The following is an 18,022-nucleotide window of genomic DNA, read 5'->3' on the forward strand; positions in this document are numbered from 1 at the left end:
AGTAAAAGTAAATTATTAAAAAAAAAAATCTGTAAATTTGATTTTCATTACACCATATAATAATAATCAGAGTATCTCACACAGGTACACACAGCGTTTAATAAATATGTTTTTTATGTAACAATAAGTACATGTTACAACAAGCATCAAAAAGTGACATGATGAGACTGACTGGTCCAATGTTGCTGGACTTTTATTATGAAAGCATGTTGAGGACTGAGAGTTCATCCACATAGAGATCAAAAAGTCCTTCATATTTAGAGACAGGAATAGCTGCAGTTTGGAGAAACATATGTGCCAAACCCCTAACTCTACCTTGCACCCTTCACAACTTCGAGACACCCTCATTACTCTGACCTGCAGATACACACTTACATATCTGGACCACATTTATCATTATGCAAGTCATATATTCATAATAAAAGCCATACAGCAAAATGAGATTGTCTTTGAAAGCTTAACTTGAGAAACATGTCTAAACTTCCTTTGTACTCCTACAGTCCAAAGAGAACAAAACAAAAAGTGGTAATTCTGTGTAACAGTTGACTTCCTCTTTCAACAGGCATAGTTTCCTGTGTGATAATCAGACTCATTTGGACACATTTGCAAAGACACGCATGCATTAGCACTTACAAAAATAATAAAAAGACAACCACGATACAGTCGTTAGACTGACATTATTAGCAACACCATAGCATCATCTATACAAAAAACATCTAAAGTGAATTTAATTGAAAAACAACTTACAATACATCATTAAAACTAGATTTTAAAACATTTGATCACTTTATGAAACTCTTGCCATAAGCAACAATAGGGCTTGTGGCTCTGTTTTGTCATCCTACATGTTGTTAATTCAAGTAGAGGCTTTGTGTGCTCATAAAATGCACAATGTTTATTGCTTCCAAGTATTCCCAGGTTGTATCCACAGGTGGCCTTTTAATTTTGGACTAACTTCACTATTTTTGTGTTGTTCAGAAATAAGAAATCAGGCTTGTTGTAATTTGGCGGGTTAGCCAGAGGGTCATAACCTAAGCGACTTAACATGGGGGCAAGGTTGGCCATATCATTCACCACATCAGCAGGGATCTTGCCCACCCATTTAGACAGAGCTTCCGTATTCACCGGCTTGACTACTTGATCAGTTGACAGCTCCACCCTGGAAAGGAATAAAAGAGACAATAAACAATCATATATTTATTAAGGAACACTGTAGTTAGGATTATGGCAGACAAGGCCTAAGTGCTAGACTAAGATATTATGAAATTAATATAAGCTGCCTTCTAGAGAGTAAGTGCAGTACGAATTGACAATTAAAATTCAACTTATTCCAGTGGAAGTTTTAACATCTACCATTGGTTCCATTAATACAGGACTGTGACCAAATTAGTGCTCACCAGAGGTCTTTGAAAATGCTTTGATGATCAAACAAACACCCTATTTACCCCTAATATATTTGTTTTACAGCTCGTATTACAATGCAGTGGTATATTTACACAGAGAACGCTAAATCCAGCTCTTGACAAGGAAATGTAAACCTGTACGTCTGACCCATTGTCTGAAAAAGCCGTAGATGTTAAAAGGAAATGGTGGATGGAAATTATTAACGGGTGACAGACTCAAATAGAACAAAGGTGTTTTTCTTTTACTTACATTCATAATGCCATATCAGTATCAAATACAGCCTTTAGGGTTAGTTTACCCAAAAATTAAAATTCTGTCATTAATTACTCAGCCTCGTGTCATTCCACACCCTTAAGACATTTGTTCATCTTCAGAACACAAGTTAAGATATTTTTTGATAAAATCCGATGGCTCAGTGAGGCCTGCATTGAGAGCAAGTTCATTTACACTTTCAAATGTCCAGAAAGCTACTACAGACATATTTAAAACAGTTCATGTGACTACAGTGGTTCGAACTTAATGTTATGAAGCGACAAGAATACTTTTTGTACGCCAAAAAAACAAAATAACTTTATTCAACAATATCTAGTGATGGGTGATTTTAAAACACTGCTTCATGAAGCTTCGAGTCTTTTGTATCGAATCAGTGATTCGGTACGTGATTTCAGTAAACAAGGCTTTCGTTAAGTCATAAGTGTTCCGAAATTTCAATGGTTCACCACTGGGGGGGGGTGTGTGATTTTGGCAGTCTGATACACGCACCACACCACTGATTTGAAACAAAAGATTCGTAAAGCTTCTAAGCTTAATGAAGCAGTGTTTTAGAATCGCCCATCCCTAGATATTGATGAATAAAGTTGTTGTTGTTATTTATTTATTTATTTATTTATTTATTTTTTGGAACACAAAAAGTATTCTTGTCGCTTCATAATATTAAGGTTGAACCACTGTAGTCACATTAACCATTTTAAATATGTCTTTAGTACCTTTCTGGGCATCTGTGAAAGTGTTAATTTTATTGCTGGCTATGCAGGCCTCACTGAGCCATCGGATTTTATCAAAAATATCTTAATTTGTGTTCAGGAGATGAACGAAGGTCTTACGGGTGTGGAACGACATGGGGGTGAGTAATTAATGGCAGAATTTTCATTTTTGGGTGAACTAACCCTTTAATTAGAAAATGAGGGAACGAATTAGGTTAACGTGCCAAGATTGAACTAAAACGAAGGGGTGAATTAATAAAATGGGAACAAATTCTATTTTTCCCTGCATGCGTAGGGCTTATGTGTGAGGTTATATTCATGGCAAAAAAACAAACATTATTATATTATACACATATATAAAAACTTTCCCAGGTGAACCTGTTTTAAAACACCCATTACAGTTTTTCTCAATTGCTAACACACTGGTTCAGTTGGCCCAAAGTTCCAAATTTCTCAATGTTTTCTGCAAAACTCTACACAAAATGCCCTCATTTTGCATAGATTTAACAGTGTTCTCATTCAGAAAACAAACACATAATATAACCAGTGTTGGGGAAAGTTACTTTCAAAAGTAATGCATTACAATATTGCGTTACTCCCCAAAAAGTAACTAATTGCGTTAGTTACTTTCTATGGAAAGTAATGGGCTACGTTACTTTTGCGTTACTATTTATCATCTGGGCTGTTTGTTTGTCAGGAAAAAAGTTCTATTTTTGGCAAATGTTAAGGTCCTTTCACCCCAAAAGTGAAACGAATAAGCCTCAGGCTGAAGGAAATGCAAATTAATGCATGTACAGTAGAGGGCGCAGCTCAAACTAACAAGCCTTTTAGCTTTTAGCTTTTTTTAGCTATGCTCTTATTTAGTCTAGAATAACCATCACATTTACACAGTGCACAAAACACCTCTGCACTTACTCTAGATTTCTCTCAACATGGGGACAGGAGAGCTGTCAGTCAATAAATGGGAAAACGAAGTAACTTGCGTTACTTATTTGAAAAAGTAACTCAGATATTTTTGACGAAAAGTAATCCGATTATGTCACTCATGTTACTTGTAATGCATTACCCTCAACATTGAATATAACTACCTCAAGTATCATACTGTGAACTCAAATTATCCATGTGTAAACATTGAGTAGCAAAACTGATGACACACCACTCGGAATATCAGGATAATATAAATAGGGCCACATGTGATTGTGTGCTTTGGAAAATGAATCCCAGTGGTGGGAGACAAAGAGAAAGAGGAGAGGAAAAGAAGGGGACAGGATCAAAGGACATTTATTCTTGATGAAATACAAAGCACTATAGTTGACCATGTTCCTGTGTAGGAATGACTATGAGGGAAGTTGGTCTACAGGCTCATCTACAGGGTTTTTACACATACAGTATCATTACAGTACACAGTAGCAGTACTTTAGCCCTCAAACTCATAATTGTCAAATTGATTTGTTGCGAAGTACTTCTTACATTTCTTATTTTTGGAGAACTTAGAGATGACTGCCAAGGGGAGGGAACGTCTTTTGTCAGAAAACAAAAGGTGCGTCCCAATTCGCATACTTAGGCACTATTCTATGATGTTTTTAAGTATAAATAGTGCAAATAGTGTGTTCACACTGAAAATTCCAAAAAGAAAAAGTGTACTTTAAATACCTGGATGATGCACTAAACTAACGGAAAAAAACTAAGTGTGGAACGTTGGACACTTCATGCACTCAACTGCTTTAATTACGTATTGGAGGGGGAGAGGGTATCAGACTCCATTGTTAAATGACAAAATCTTTTACAATTCACGCACTACATGGATGAGTACATAGTGCCTAAGTACACAGTGTACAAGTGCATATAGTATATAGTGTCGTTTTGGATGCAACTTAAGAAACTGTTAGAAAAATAGTATGGTAATGCTGAATTTATTTATTACTGTACTGTAATTGACACTATACTGTATTGTAATTCCAAGTTCATGTTCAATTCTTTGGTATTTTAACTTCATCTACTGCAAGATATTTTTACAGTAATGTAATGAAAATAAACTTAAATGTTGTACACTGTAATAAATATTGAGCGGTAAAATGATACTTGATTGCCAAAAGGAGGTTTTTGTAAGTGTTGTGAATTGATCTCACTAGTGTGTAACATGTTGTAGTGTGTGTGTCTTTGAGGGCATGAGTTTGCTTTTTCAGCAAGATTGAATGGTTTTGAAAGGAGAGCTTCATTTTGACCTGAAAATAGGAAGTACGGGAAATTTGTTGAGAAGTGGATTTGTGTTTACAGTTTAGAGAAAAGTTGGCTCAATTTCAAGAAATGTGTTTAAGCAATCGAGAAAATTAATGAAATTTCTGCATAAAGCCATTCTGATGTTGGTTGTCACTTAAAAGTTAATGTTTAAAAACACTAACAACAAAAATATCCAAAATTAATATCCATTTTTCATACCGTCCCTTCTAACATTGGGATGCTTAAATTCACTATTAGCTTTTAAAACAATCAAAAGGATAGTTCACCCAAAACAAATTGTCATTTACTCACCCTCATGTTGTTCCAAACCATGAGTTTTTTTCTTCTGTTGAACACAAAATAAGATATTTTAATGAATGTTGGTAATCAAACAGTTGACAGTAACCATTGACTTCTATAGTAAGAAAAATAAAAACTATGGAAGTCAATGGATACTGTCAACTGTCTGGTTACCAACATTCTTCGAAATATCTTCTTTTGTGTTCAACATAAGAAAGAAACTCATGCAGGTTTGGAACAACATGAGGGTGAGTAAATGATGACAATTTTAATTTCTGGGTGAACTGTCCCTTTAATTTTAGTGTTTTACTTTTAATTATTTAGACAACATAGTAAAGAATTGTAATACCGGCCATATAGTGTTTACCATCAAGCATGTTAAAGGGTTAGTTCACCCGAAATTTCTGTCATTAATTACTCACCCTCATGTCGTTCCAAACCCGTAAGACCTTTGTTCATCTTTGGAACACAAATTAAGATATTTTTGATGAAATCCAAGGGTTTTTTTAATCCCCCATAGAAAGCAACGTAATGACCGCATTGGCCGACGCTGATCACGTGAGCACCATGACGCATGCGTGTGAAGCTGACGCAATACTGAGCCGGCTGAACTGTGTTTGAGCCTGACACTGTAGAGAAGAAATTATTGAATAAAGTCATTATTTTTAGGGCTGGGACGATACATTGATTCTCGATCGATACAATGAATCTGGATCGATCCTGATGTTGATTTTGAGCTCAGTTTTAACAGCAGATGGCGATTTTAACAGCAAAATATCTCCATTTGTGTTCCAAAGATGAACAAAGGTCTTACAGGTTTGGAACGACACAAGGGTGAGTACTTAATGAATGAAATTTCATTTTTGGGTGAACAAACTTGAATGCAACAAAAATCTCTCAAAAGTGTGACAGCATATATATCAAAGCACCAAACTCACTCACTTTGACAATGAAACTCCTCCAGCTTTCCCAATAAGCTGTTCGTGGTGCAGCACGGCGGTGTCCCACGGGAGATCCAGGAACTGAAGAAGCATGCGCATGACCCGCTCGGGGTGCAGCACCAGCTGCTCGTAGTGCACGGGCAGACAGTTGCCATCCGCTGCAGCCAGGCACTGATCATACATCACCTCCACCGCCCGGTTCCACTTCACCAAACAGTCCCGATAGCTTGTCAAGTCAAACCCAGTGATAGTCACCTTGCGGGAAATCATAGAGTGTACGGTTGCCCTGCCATCGCGAAGCATAAGAATAAACTTCGCTTTTGGGAAGAGCTTGGAGAGGTAGGAGAGGGACTTCAGAGCAAACGGGTCCTTATTGCAGAGCCTCGGAGCAGGCTCGCCGTGCCCCACTATGATCTCCAACAGGAAGGCACGTACAGCAGAGTCCAGGACCTCACCGGTGACGCCAGCCTCGTCGAGACGGAGCCGCTCACGTGCGGAGTGGCTCCAGGAGGCTTGCATGGCTAACAGCCGGGGGATGACGCGGGTCTCCTCTCCACACCGAACGTGAGGGTGGGCGTCCAACATAGCCCGCATTAGTGTGGTGCCGCTACGAGGGACTCCACCAATAAAAATAAGAGGGGTTTCCTCATTGTACTCTTCAGGGAGTTGTAATGGGTCACTTAGGTTTCTGCCAGCGTGTAGATTTACTGCCCACCCATGATGTGCTGATCGAGAACGGGCATTGGGACAATCTATCGTGCTGAGGCCAAGATAAAACACTGTGATGGAGCTGATGACCACACAGATCAGGAGAACGTTGCATGTTTGTTTTCTCATGACTTATAGTTAGGGGAGAATGCGGTCTGTGGTTATAAAAAAAAGAATGAGACCGGCAAAATTGGAAAAACAGACTTCGCAGAAAGAAGGGGGAAAAAGGTCAGGATGGATCTTGGAAAGACACAGCGAATGCTTTCCAGAAAGGGTCACGGTGAAAGAATGTAGAACGGCAGCTTAGGTAAAACAGTTTTTGGGGGAGGGAAGGGATGGGCAGATTTTTTTTCCCAGCCAGCAGCTCTTCAGGCCCTTGCTTGGGGCTTCAATAAACTCAGACTTGGTAAGTCAAGCCTTATGTTCTCTGTCAGCACCATTGTGCCTGTAGAAAGGAGAAGGAAAAACGCTTTCAAAAACAGATTTTGCCAGGTCTGTTTCAGCATTGGGTAATAATTGTGCGTCTCACGTTACATTAAATGTCACATCTAATACCATTACAGTAAAACATTACCGTAATAGTATTAGACAATTAGAGATAGGCAATTTGTAACTCAAGAGCTACGCTTGAATTGCCAGCATTAACACGACAAAGGAAAATGTAACTAGACAAACAAGGTAATGCTGTTGAAAGAATGTTGTGTGTGTATCTTGACAATCTTTTAGCCGTCATATGTAGTTTAAGATTGTAAAGATTCTGAGTTATCCAGGCCAAAGCAGAGTAATCTAGTACAAGTGGTTCTCAACCTTTTTGACTCAACATTCAGTGCTGTAATGATGCCAACACTACTTCTTCACCGACAGAAACAAGCATCGATAGATCAAAATAATGTTTTTCATGTAACAAATAAAAATAAGAAACAATTTGTCAGTTTAGTTTGTTCATCTTGATTTTTAATGGTTAACCAGAACCAATCTACAAGAACATCTAGTTTCCCCTGTGCACAAGCAGGTGCGGTTTGGTTACACTTCTACCTCCATGTGTGTAGTAGATCACACTTCCTACCTGTTTTTGAGTGCCTACAGCACCTTTCACACACATGAACTTAAAACTTTGTCAAAACATGAATGTTATCACCTAGAATCTCTAAAACATCCTGTTGTGGGCAGCATCTGTGGTTGCAAAGTGTCACAAATAACACCTATGCACAGGAAACTCCTAAATAACACCTGATATCTTAAAAACAGATAATTCATGATTATCATATGAGAGCAAATGCAGTAATCCGAATGTACGTGAATAAGTAAACAAGAATTTTAACATAAAACGTGTTTTAACAGTGTATTTTCTTGTTGTTTGCTGTCTGGTGGTCTTCATCATCTTGATTTTACCTCAACAACATTTTAAGAGCCACTGAAACTCATTTTTGGGAATCGCAGCAGAATTCGAATTACCAAAATGTTAATGCGTGCTGGCGCGTGCGTCGGGTCTGTGATATCAGATCGAAGCCGATTTGTGGGAAACGTGAGCGCACGTACTGCAATAAAGCAACAAGTCGACAGAGCTGTATCGTGCAATATGTGGTCGATTCGTTAGATTATGATTCATGTTTAGTTGAACCAAAGCTTTTCCACTTGAATAAAATTCTTTTGCTCATAATTATAGCTGCGTTCACATGGATGCTGTAGCTGTGACACGAAGACACGTTTAAAATGGTCGTAAGGGAAACCGAAGACTGAATCTACCTGAGATCAAAGTTATTCGCCAGCACGACTGACTGGCGGCCTGCAACAAGGAAACTATGTGTGAAACACGCTCACGACACGTAAAATACCAAAACAACTCCATTAGTTTAAATAGTTCAGCAAAACTGAGCGTGTCGTGCCTTACCGTACAGAAAGTACAACTCCTCGAATCCTACATTCTCCAGAATCACGTCTCTCTGATGAAATGCAGACGTGAAGATCGTGTGAAGGGAGCTAGGAAGCTCTGACGTTGAGAGAGACAGTCTCACACCGCGAACACATTTCTCATGCATCAATGTGAGGAGTGATTCACTGTCAAACGAGTTCGATTCCAGCGAAAACCTGATTTACAAGTGTAGAGGTTTTAAATTCATACCAGTTACCACAGCGCTACAGAGCAACTCTCAAATTTCATTGGTTACAGCAAACGTCTATTGCCAATAAGAATGTTTTCATTGGCTTTCTCTGTATGACATGGCATTGCTGTCATAAATCAAACTCCTGTCGACGTTTATCAGTCTCTTTTCTCCTCAGTGGAATTATGTCAATGAAAATATATATTTCAGTCAATAAAATCATACATATGGTCGTCAGAGTTATTAAAAAATAACGAACTGCAAGTTCACTGTCCTCCTGTTGTTTGTGAGGGGCTGAAATGAGTCTATTTACGATCAAATAGACGATAAAAACGTCTATTTACGATTCGATTTTGAGACAATTGAATTACAAAAGCATCACATTAAGCAACTTTATGGATAAAAGTCTTGTTATAAGAGCTTAGTAGAAATTTGAAGCAGTCATGCAGATATCTCATATTCACACAGGTTAGTAGAGACTGACAAATGATAAATCACTTAAATCTCTCTCAGTTCGCACCTTAAATGGTCAATAATACATTATAATAATAAACCAAATTGAAGAGAAACAATACAGGAAGGATTTTAAGGAGGAAGTGAGATTGTCTTGACTCCTAAAGATTACATACTTCCCCTCTGAAAGATCAATGCAACTACAAATGGGTTTGAAAAAAAAGAAGAAAAAAAAATGCTGACAAAGATGTGGTTTTTTGTTTTTATCATGAGCCTGTACAATATATACAATAGGTTAAATAAATACACACTTTTATAGACATCACTTTTGGCTCTAAATTTACCTATGCCTGACATTTTCATTAATATGTTCTAAAGAGAATATATTTTATAATAATATAATGAAGATCAAAAGTATACTAAAGTATTAGCACTGTCAACAAATCTGAAATCAGTTTCTTGTGTTTGGGAATGAAAGCATTTAAAAAAAAAAAAAAAAAAAAAAAAATCTGCTGATGGGCTGATGCTACTGGTCTGTCTCCATCACAGGGTCGGCAGATTCACCGTCTTCTTTCTGAGGGTCACCAGGCAGGATGTCTGTGACTTTCTGTATCAGTTCATCAATCTGTTCTTCTGTCAGTCTTTCTTCACTCTCTTCTACCATCTGTAAAGATTATGTCATATACATATTAGAAATAAATTATATTATTATTGACTTAAATTTGTTGTTGACCTAACTTCAAGTAAATAAATTAGGCCAAAGAACTTTGGTTGACAAAAAAGTTGGAGAATCCCTGCAATACATGTAAATATGAAATTACATTAATTTTTACATTTTAATGTGTTTGAAAGACAAAAATAGTTGGAGAATCCCTGCAATACATGTAAATATGAAATTACATTAATTTTTACATTTTAATGTGTTTGAAAGAAAAATATTTGGAGAATCCCTGCAATACATGTAAATATGAAATTACGTTAATTTTTACATTTTAATGTGTTTGAAAGACAAAAATAGTTGGAGAATCCCTGCAATACATGTAAATATGAAATTACATTAATTTTTACATTTTAATGTGTTTGAAAGAAAAATATTTGGAGAATCCCTGCAATACATGTAAATATGAAATTACGTTAATTTTTACATTTTAATGTGTTTGAAAGACAAAAATAGTTGGAGAATCCCTGCAATACATGTAAATATGAAATTACATTAATTTTTACATTTTAATGTGTTTGAAAGAAAAATATTTGGAGAATCCCTGCAATACATGTAAATATGAAATTACATTAATTTTTACATTTTAATGTGTTTGAAAGATAAAAATATTTGAAGAATCCCTGCAATACATGTAAATATGAAATTACATTAATTTTTACATTTTAATGTGTTTGAAAGAAAAATATTTGGAGAATCCCTGCAATACATGTACATATAAAAATTACATTAATTTTTACATTTTAATGTGTTTGAAAGATAAAAATAGTTGGAGAATCCCTGCAATACATGGAAATATGAAATTACATTAATTTTTACATTTTAATTTGTTTGAAAGAAAAATATTTGGAGAATCTCTGCAATACATGGAAATATGAAATTACGTTAATTTTTACATTTTAATGTGTTTGAAAGACAAAAATATTTGGAGAATCCCTGCAATACATGGAAATATGAAATTACATTAATTTTTACATTTTAATGTGTTTGAAAGAAAAATATTTGGAGAATCCCTGCAATACATATAAATATGAAATGACGTGAATTTTTATATTTTAATGTGTTTGAAAGACAAAAGCCTTCTAAAGACAGTAATACATGGTTAAATGACTCACTGAGTGATAATAATTGAATATTATTATTATAGTATTTTTTTTATATACTAATAATCAAACAATAAATATATTTTTAAAATGTAATAACTTTGCTCTATATTTAATATTATGATATATTTTATTCACCATCAGTTTCTGCTGAACAGACATGCATCCATCCAGCCCGTGTCTATTTCTGCCCAATTTCCTTTTTATTTAACCATTTTTCTGTACATATGACTTGGGAGGCGAGCATGAGTTGCTCTCTAATGCCTTGACTGAATTCATGTAAGAAAACGTTTTTTTTTGTTGTTGGTCGTTATCCAGATCTTGTATTTTGTGCACCTTATCAGCGTTGTGTTGTGTAGTATGAGCTCTTCTAAGACAAGAAGATGACAGAAGACAAGGAAACTCGTGTAGTGTGAGCACCATGGCGATTCTTGTAGTCTCGTAGTTCTGTAGTGTGAGCTTGCCTTTAAGTGTTGTAAACTAAAGACTACAATGATGCCAACTCAAAATGTCCACCCTGAACCTCTGAATCAGCCAATAGTGAGCCTGCAAGGGTGAAGTCACAGCAGCATGACACCAATCGTTCAATGCAATTATACTAAAATCATTTAATTTGTAATATTTAAAAAAATTACTTTGAATTGTGCAAAAATGATCACAAATACTGTAAGTATTAATGCTGTGGAATCCTTTTCTATTGATATATGTCTCCTTATTTACAGTTCGAGCAATGACGTAAACATGAGTTCCATCAATGGCTCCAACAACTCCAGAAAAACCTGCAATCCTCATAAAATTGGCTTGCTTTTGCCGCATGGTTTGACGGTCGGTTGGGCCTAGTCTTAACACCTAGGAACACCTACCTGAGACCTAGTCTTAACACTTAGGAACCTTTATAAATCATACTTATTCTTAAGTCTAAGAATAAAAGTAAAATTACATCATTCTTCGAATTTTGACACACTTAAGACTCAAATTGTACTCTGAGCGGGTTTATACATATGGCCCCAGATTACATGTAAAGAGCTACAACCCAGCACTGGTCATATATGGTATACATCTAACATCCAGCGCTGGCCATTCAGAAAAAAAAAAAAAAAAAAAACTTTTCTCCCTGCAATCCGTCCCATTAGCTTATGACAGGGGCACAGAAAAGGCCTGGGGCTTCAGGGCACCAGTACAAATAATACTCCTAATATTGTATTATTATATAAAATAGTCCCCAGAATTTTGTGTCAAGAATGAATAAAATCTGTTTATCTGAAAATCTATTTACATTTACTACTTCAATTTCATTGTTTTTTGTTTGTTATATTCTTATATGCTTATTGTTCCTTTAAAGGGATAGTTCACCCAAAATTGAAAATTATCCCATGATTTACTCACCCTCAAGCCATTTTAGGTGTATATGACTATCTTCTTTCAGCTGAACACAATCTATTAAATTATATTCTCCCTCTTCCAAGCTTTATAATGGAAGTGAATGGCGCTCCTGATTTTGAAGTCCAAAAAAGTTCATCCATCCATCATAAAAGTAATCCACATGACTCCAGTGGGTTAATAAAGGTCTTCTGAAGGAAAGCGATGCAGTTTTTATAAGAAAAATATCCATATTAAAAACTGAGACGGCCTATGCAAATCGAGTTATGGCAGAAGAGTAAACCCCGACCCAAAGCATGATGCATTGATGAACTCGGAAGCACAGAGGATTGAGCAAAACAAAACACTGGTCACGAATAAGAAGTCTAAAATGAGAAATTTTAAAGAGAAAAGTTGGAGGATTTCGATATAAGAGAAGAGGAGCTTGAGTTTGTTGCCCATTTGTTTGAACCACAGAAGACCTCTAAGTTTACGTTACTCCTACCTCCTACATCCTGCGTCATACATCCCATCAGAAGTTACTCTTTTGGCATAGGTCGAATCTAGGAATCTAGTTATTATAAATATAGATGTTTTCCTTACAAAAACCCATCGCTTAACTTCAGAAGGCCTTTATTAACTCCCTGGAGCTGTATGGATTACTTTTATGATGGATGGATGCACTTTTTTGGACTTCAAAATCAGAAGCGCTATTCACTACTATTATAAAGCTTGGAAGAGCAAGGATATTTTTGATTATAATTTTTGGGTGAACTATCCCTTTAAGTTTAATTTCTAACCAAATATCTGAATATTTGCTTCTAAACTATATTTCAAAAAAGTTGATAAGATTTTTTTAAAAATGCTGAACAAGGCTGCCTTTATTTTGTCGAAAATACAGTAATATTGTGAAATATTACACTTTTACATAACAGCTTTTACTTGCTTTTAACATGGTTCTTTTAATGAATAGAAAGTTCAAAAGAACAGCATTTATTTTAAATAGAAATCCTTTACTGTCAATTTTGATTAAATTAATGTGTCCTTGTTCAAATAACAGTATTAATTTTTAATCAAAAGTATTAACTGATCCCAAACCTTTGAATGGCATTGTACATTCTTAGTATTTTTCAAGAAATTGGCTGTAAAGAAAAAGAAAGATTATGGAACAGAGTCTCACCAGTTGGATCTCAACAGCAGTCTGGGGTCTGTGGTTAAGGAGCTGCAGCTTTTCAGCTCTTTAAACAGGAACAGAAAAAGAAACAGCAGTCTGTTAACTTTTGGCTAAAAAAGCAGGTTCAATAATAATAGACTTATTATCAAGTGCAAAACAACAACTCTGACGTGTACTGTAGTCTCAAACATCACGATACAAATCTTCATAATGATGCAACTCAAAATCAAAATTACAAAGTGGTTGTAACACACTGTACAGTGCTCAGCGTAAATGAGTTCACCCCCTTTGAAAAGTAACATTTTAAACAATATCTCAATGAACACAAAAACTATTTCCAAAATGTTGACAAGACTAAGTTTAATATAACATCTGCTTAACTTATAACATGAAAGTAAGGTTAATAATATAACTTAGATTACACATTTTTCAGTTTTACTCAAATTAGGGTGATGCAAAAATGAGTACACCCCACAACAAAAACTACTACATCTAGTACTTTGTATGGCCTCCATGTTTTTTCTTCTAAGCATGGAATGAACAAGTTGGCGACATTTTGCAACATCTATATTTTTCCATTCTTCAAGAATGACCTCTTTTAGAGACTGGATGCTGGATGGAGAGTGATGCTCAACTTGTCTCTTCAGAATTCCCCATAGGTGTTCGATTGGGTTCAGATCTGGAGCCACTGAATCACTTTCACACAGTTCTTCTTCAGAAATCCAACAGTGGCCTTAGATGTGTTTAGGATCATTGTCATGTTGGAAAAGTGCACGAAGACCAAGGGCACGGAGTGATGGTAGCATCTTCTCTTTCAGTATAGAGCAGTATTCATGTGTGAATCCATGATGCCATCAATGAAATGCAGCTCCCCGACACCAGCAGCACTCATGCAGCCCCACATAAGGACACTGCCACCACCATGTTTCACTGTAGGCACCATGCATTTTTCTTTGTATTCCTCATCTTTGTGACGCCATACAGTTTTGAAGCCATCAGTTCCAAAAACATTTATCTTGGTCTCATCACTCCAGAGTATAGAGTTACAGTAGTCTTCATCTTTGTCAGCATGGGCCCTGGCAAACTCTAGGTGGGCTTTTTTGTGCCTGGGCTTTAGGAGAAGCTTCTTTTGTGGACGGCACCCATGCATGCCATTCCTCTGCAGTGTACGCCGTATTGTGTCACGGGAAATAGTCACCCCAGTTTGGCTTTCTACTTCTTTAGTTAACTGCAGTGAACTTGCATGCCGATTTTCTTCAACCCTTCTCATCAGAAGATGCTCCTGTCGAGGTGTTAACGTCCGTGGATGACCTGGACGTCTCTGTGAGATGGTTGCAGTTCCATCTTTTTATTTTTGTACCATTTTTGCTACAGTATTCTGACTGATAAGTAAAGCTTTGCTGATCTTCTTGTAGCCTTCACCTTTCTGGTGTAAAGATATTATTTTCTTTCTCAGGTCTTGTGACATTTCTCTTCCATGTGGTGCCATTGCTGACAGCATGAAATGGGAAGGGGTTTTAACACCCTTTTATAGTCAACTGTCTGCTGGACACCTGTGTAATGAATAATTAAACTCACCTGTGGTTGAATTCTTGTTAAATAACACATTTGTAGTCTAAAATTTAGCTTTGCTCCAGAGACTTTCAGTAGGGTGTACTCATTTTTGCATCAACCTAATTTGAGTAAAACTGTAAATTTTGTTCTCTAAGTTATATTATTAACCTTACTTTCATGTTATAAGTTAAACAGATGTTACATATAACATAGTCTTGTCAACATTTTGGACATTTTTGTGTTCATTAAGATATTGTTTAAAATGTTACTTTTCAAAGGGGGTGTACTTGTTTACGCTGAGCACTGTATTTAATGTGACAAATTCTATGCTTGTCACGGTAGACTGGATCTATAGGTCTATTAAACAAGGCTTTATCCATACAAATGTCTAAAGCAAATGTTTGAAAAAAGACAATGTAATTCTACAGTGTTTACTGAAACTAACTTAGTGAGCTTGTGAGGCAGCATGGCAGCGAGGAACTCCTTCACATTCTCTGGATTCTGATGAACACACGGCGTATTGGAGAGGTACTTCAGGGTCTATTGAGGCATATACATCAAATGTTAAAGGGCATGAGTGAGCAACCCTTTCAGAAGATTTTGAAGAAAACAATCTCACAAAGATGGAACTATAAATATCATCTTTGCTTTGGAGATGTTTAAAGTCAAAGACAAGCACCTCATACATGATGGTGTTGAGATTCTGCTGCCCGGCGCTGTGCTTATTTTTAACGGTCTCCTTTCTTTTTTCTTTCAGGTCTGTCAGGAGCTGATAGACCTGGTGGAGTAGAGGGCATTTGTACAGCCAGGAACAAACTGAATAACAAAAATTCTACTTGAAATCTACAACATGCATTTCTGATACACAACTTTAAAAGTAGGGTAGGCATTTTTTTATAAACATTTTTTGTTATACTGGGTGAATCTCTCTTCACATCCTGATAGCAATCAATAATAGAAATGGTCTAAATATTAAAATATTTTAATCAACTGTGTAAGTCTCAGGACCAAAAAATGTTTGTCCAATCATTGCATCCAGATACGATGTCCTACCTGCATGTCAACATATGTATTTCCATACCTCCACACACCATGCTCACACAGACATCACACATCACTAGCGCGATCTATGAGGCTATGCAGAGTTGTAGACAGACAGTCGCAGAGCACCACAAACAAACAGCAGGCACTTTTACAGTTACTCCTGAACTAAAACAAGGAATGCTGCTTTCACACATACCATAACCGTAATTACGAGATGGCAACCCGTGACATTCTTTCCAGAGCTGTTCACATCCTCAGACTTGGATTTATGCGTTTCTTCTATGTCAACACTATCAATGCCGAAAAGAATCTGCAGCAATCAGGTGGTACAAGTAAGAGCTCTGTAAAGCCCGGGACACACTTAACAATTGTAAGGCCAATTATGAACGTAAATTGAGACATGGCGTCTCTCGTGAGGCTTTGCAGACTCTGCTATGTGCGTTTATGTGTTTTGAAGGAGGCGTGGCTTTGGAGAGCGCTCTGAAGGGAAGGTGGGATCTTATGTTTTCAAAGCTATTGCTAGCCACTTTGAAATTGCCAACCCTACCTTTAAATGTACAACACACAAATGAGTCCAACTTGAATCTAAAAAGGTTTAATGCATACTGACCTCATAATTGCTCAGCATTGCAGCATTGGCATCCCTCCTACAAAACAAAATGTTTAAATTAGGATCAACTTGTGTTGAATGACCTAAAATGGTTTCCTAACAGCAGCTATAATAGACTTTTGGAATGGAAGCTTGTTTCTGCAGTTTTTTCTTTTTGTTGCGAGTTTTGTTCTGACTTTTTATCTTGCAATTCTGAGTTTATATCTCGCGATTCTGAGAAAAAAAAAGCTTAATTGTGAGATAAAAAGTTGCAATTACCTTTTTTTAATTTATTTTTTATTCTGTGGTGAAAACAAGCTTTAATACTTTGGAACACTGCAAAACACAACAGCATTTTATGCATATGTTTGTGAGCAGTGGGAAGCTCCAACCTAAGGCACTATCTTTACTATATTAAAAAATACAGTAATTTTTTTTTTATTTACACTGTCAATAAATAGTGTTTAGTGTCCAATAGTGTCCAAAGTCTGTCCTGGAGGGACACTGTTCTGTAGAGTTTGGCTCCAACTTGTCTCAACACACCTGTCTGGATGTTTTTAGTATGCCTAGTAAAACTGATTAGGTGTGTTTCATTTGGAGTTGGAGCTGAACTCTTCAGGACAGTGGCTCTCCAGGGGCAGAATTGTACACCCCTGGTTTAGGTAGTTCAGATGGTGACAGAAACTGGGCTGTTTTTTGGTGGACACCAGATATCAAGGGTACAGAGTTTAATAATAACCTTGATCGTTAGTACGACAGTCACGGTAACTTTGCGATGCTTTAACATTAATTTAATAAGGAATACTAATATTCTTATTTTTAACAGCTTTCAGTGTGTGCTGCTCTCAAATTCCAATAACCTCTACGAGTTTTACTTCACTTGTATTAGTAGTTTTTGTTGGTCTATTCATGTTGACTATTTGTTGTGAGTTTCCCAAATTATTACACCCAAACGATTTTATAATCAATTATTGGTGATTATATACTGTATGTCAGACATATCAGCTAGATAAATCAACTCATAATCAAGTTTATCCGAGCTTTATGGATGTAACTACTGTACATCATATGCAGAGTTTACGGTCATCAACAGAGTGACCACGTGAGCCGCATATAATAAATTTATTATAAATATTAAAAATTATTTTTCTCATCAGAGTAACAGATACTATTATTTTCAACAAAAGATCAAGTATAATATGATTTGCGTTTGATTTTTAAATGTGTAGAAATAAATTAGATCGCTTACACTTCCATCCTGCTTGCCTTGTTGGTTCGACAACTAAAAACGATCCGGCGAGAAAACGAAGCTTTTGTTAAACGTTCCCACCCAGTTGTCATGTTCAAATGTGTTTCTAGCTATGGTTTCT

The 18,022-nt window shown here is 36.3% G+C and overlaps 2 protein-coding genes across 4 annotated transcripts; both read right to left on the reverse strand.

Moving 5' to 3' along the window:
* Nucleotides 1-79: 79 nt before the first annotated feature.
* On the reverse strand, nt 80-6,762 carry tpst1l (tyrosylprotein sulfotransferase 1, like). Its single transcript, XM_048165746.1, has 2 exons — nt 5,850-6,762; nt 80-1,159 (listed from the first exon to the last, which is right to left on the reverse strand). The coding sequence occupies exons 1-2, from the start codon at nt 6,683-6,685 to the stop codon at nt 940-942; spliced, it is 1,056 nt and encodes a 351-aa protein (XP_048021703.1). The 5' UTR covers nt 6,686-6,762; the 3' UTR covers nt 80-939.
* LOC125252439 (calcitonin gene-related peptide-receptor component protein) lies at nt 80-17,983 on the reverse strand. Of its 3 annotated transcripts, XR_007181227.1 has the most exons (7): nt 17,902-17,924; nt 16,674-16,710; nt 15,699-15,797; nt 15,465-15,559; nt 13,472-13,529; nt 8,448-9,775; nt 80-1,159 (listed from the first exon to the last, which is right to left on the reverse strand). XR_007181227.1 is itself a non-coding variant. In XM_048165747.1 (6 exons), the coding sequence occupies exons 1-6, from the start codon at nt 17,907-17,909 to the stop codon at nt 9,638-9,640; spliced, it is 435 nt and encodes a 144-aa protein (XP_048021704.1). In that variant the 5' UTR covers nt 17,910-17,983; the 3' UTR covers nt 9,362-9,637. The 3 variants fall into 3 exon arrangements, 2 of the variants coding, with proteins under 2 accessions (XP_048021704.1, XP_048021705.1); XM_048165747.1 differs by lacking the exon at nt 80-1,159 and having other exon boundaries at nt 9,362-9,775; nt 17,902-17,983; XM_048165748.1 differs by lacking the exons at nt 80-1,159; nt 8,448-9,775 and adding an exon at nt 9,782-11,478.
* Nucleotides 17,984-18,022: the final 39 nt, after the last annotated feature.

The sequence above is a fragment of the Megalobrama amblycephala genome, linkage group LG18, assembly GCF_018812025.1.
Source record: "Megalobrama amblycephala isolate DHTTF-2021 linkage group LG18, ASM1881202v1, whole genome shotgun sequence".
Taxonomy (NCBI): Eukaryota; Metazoa; Chordata; class Actinopteri; order Cypriniformes; family Xenocyprididae; genus Megalobrama; species Megalobrama amblycephala.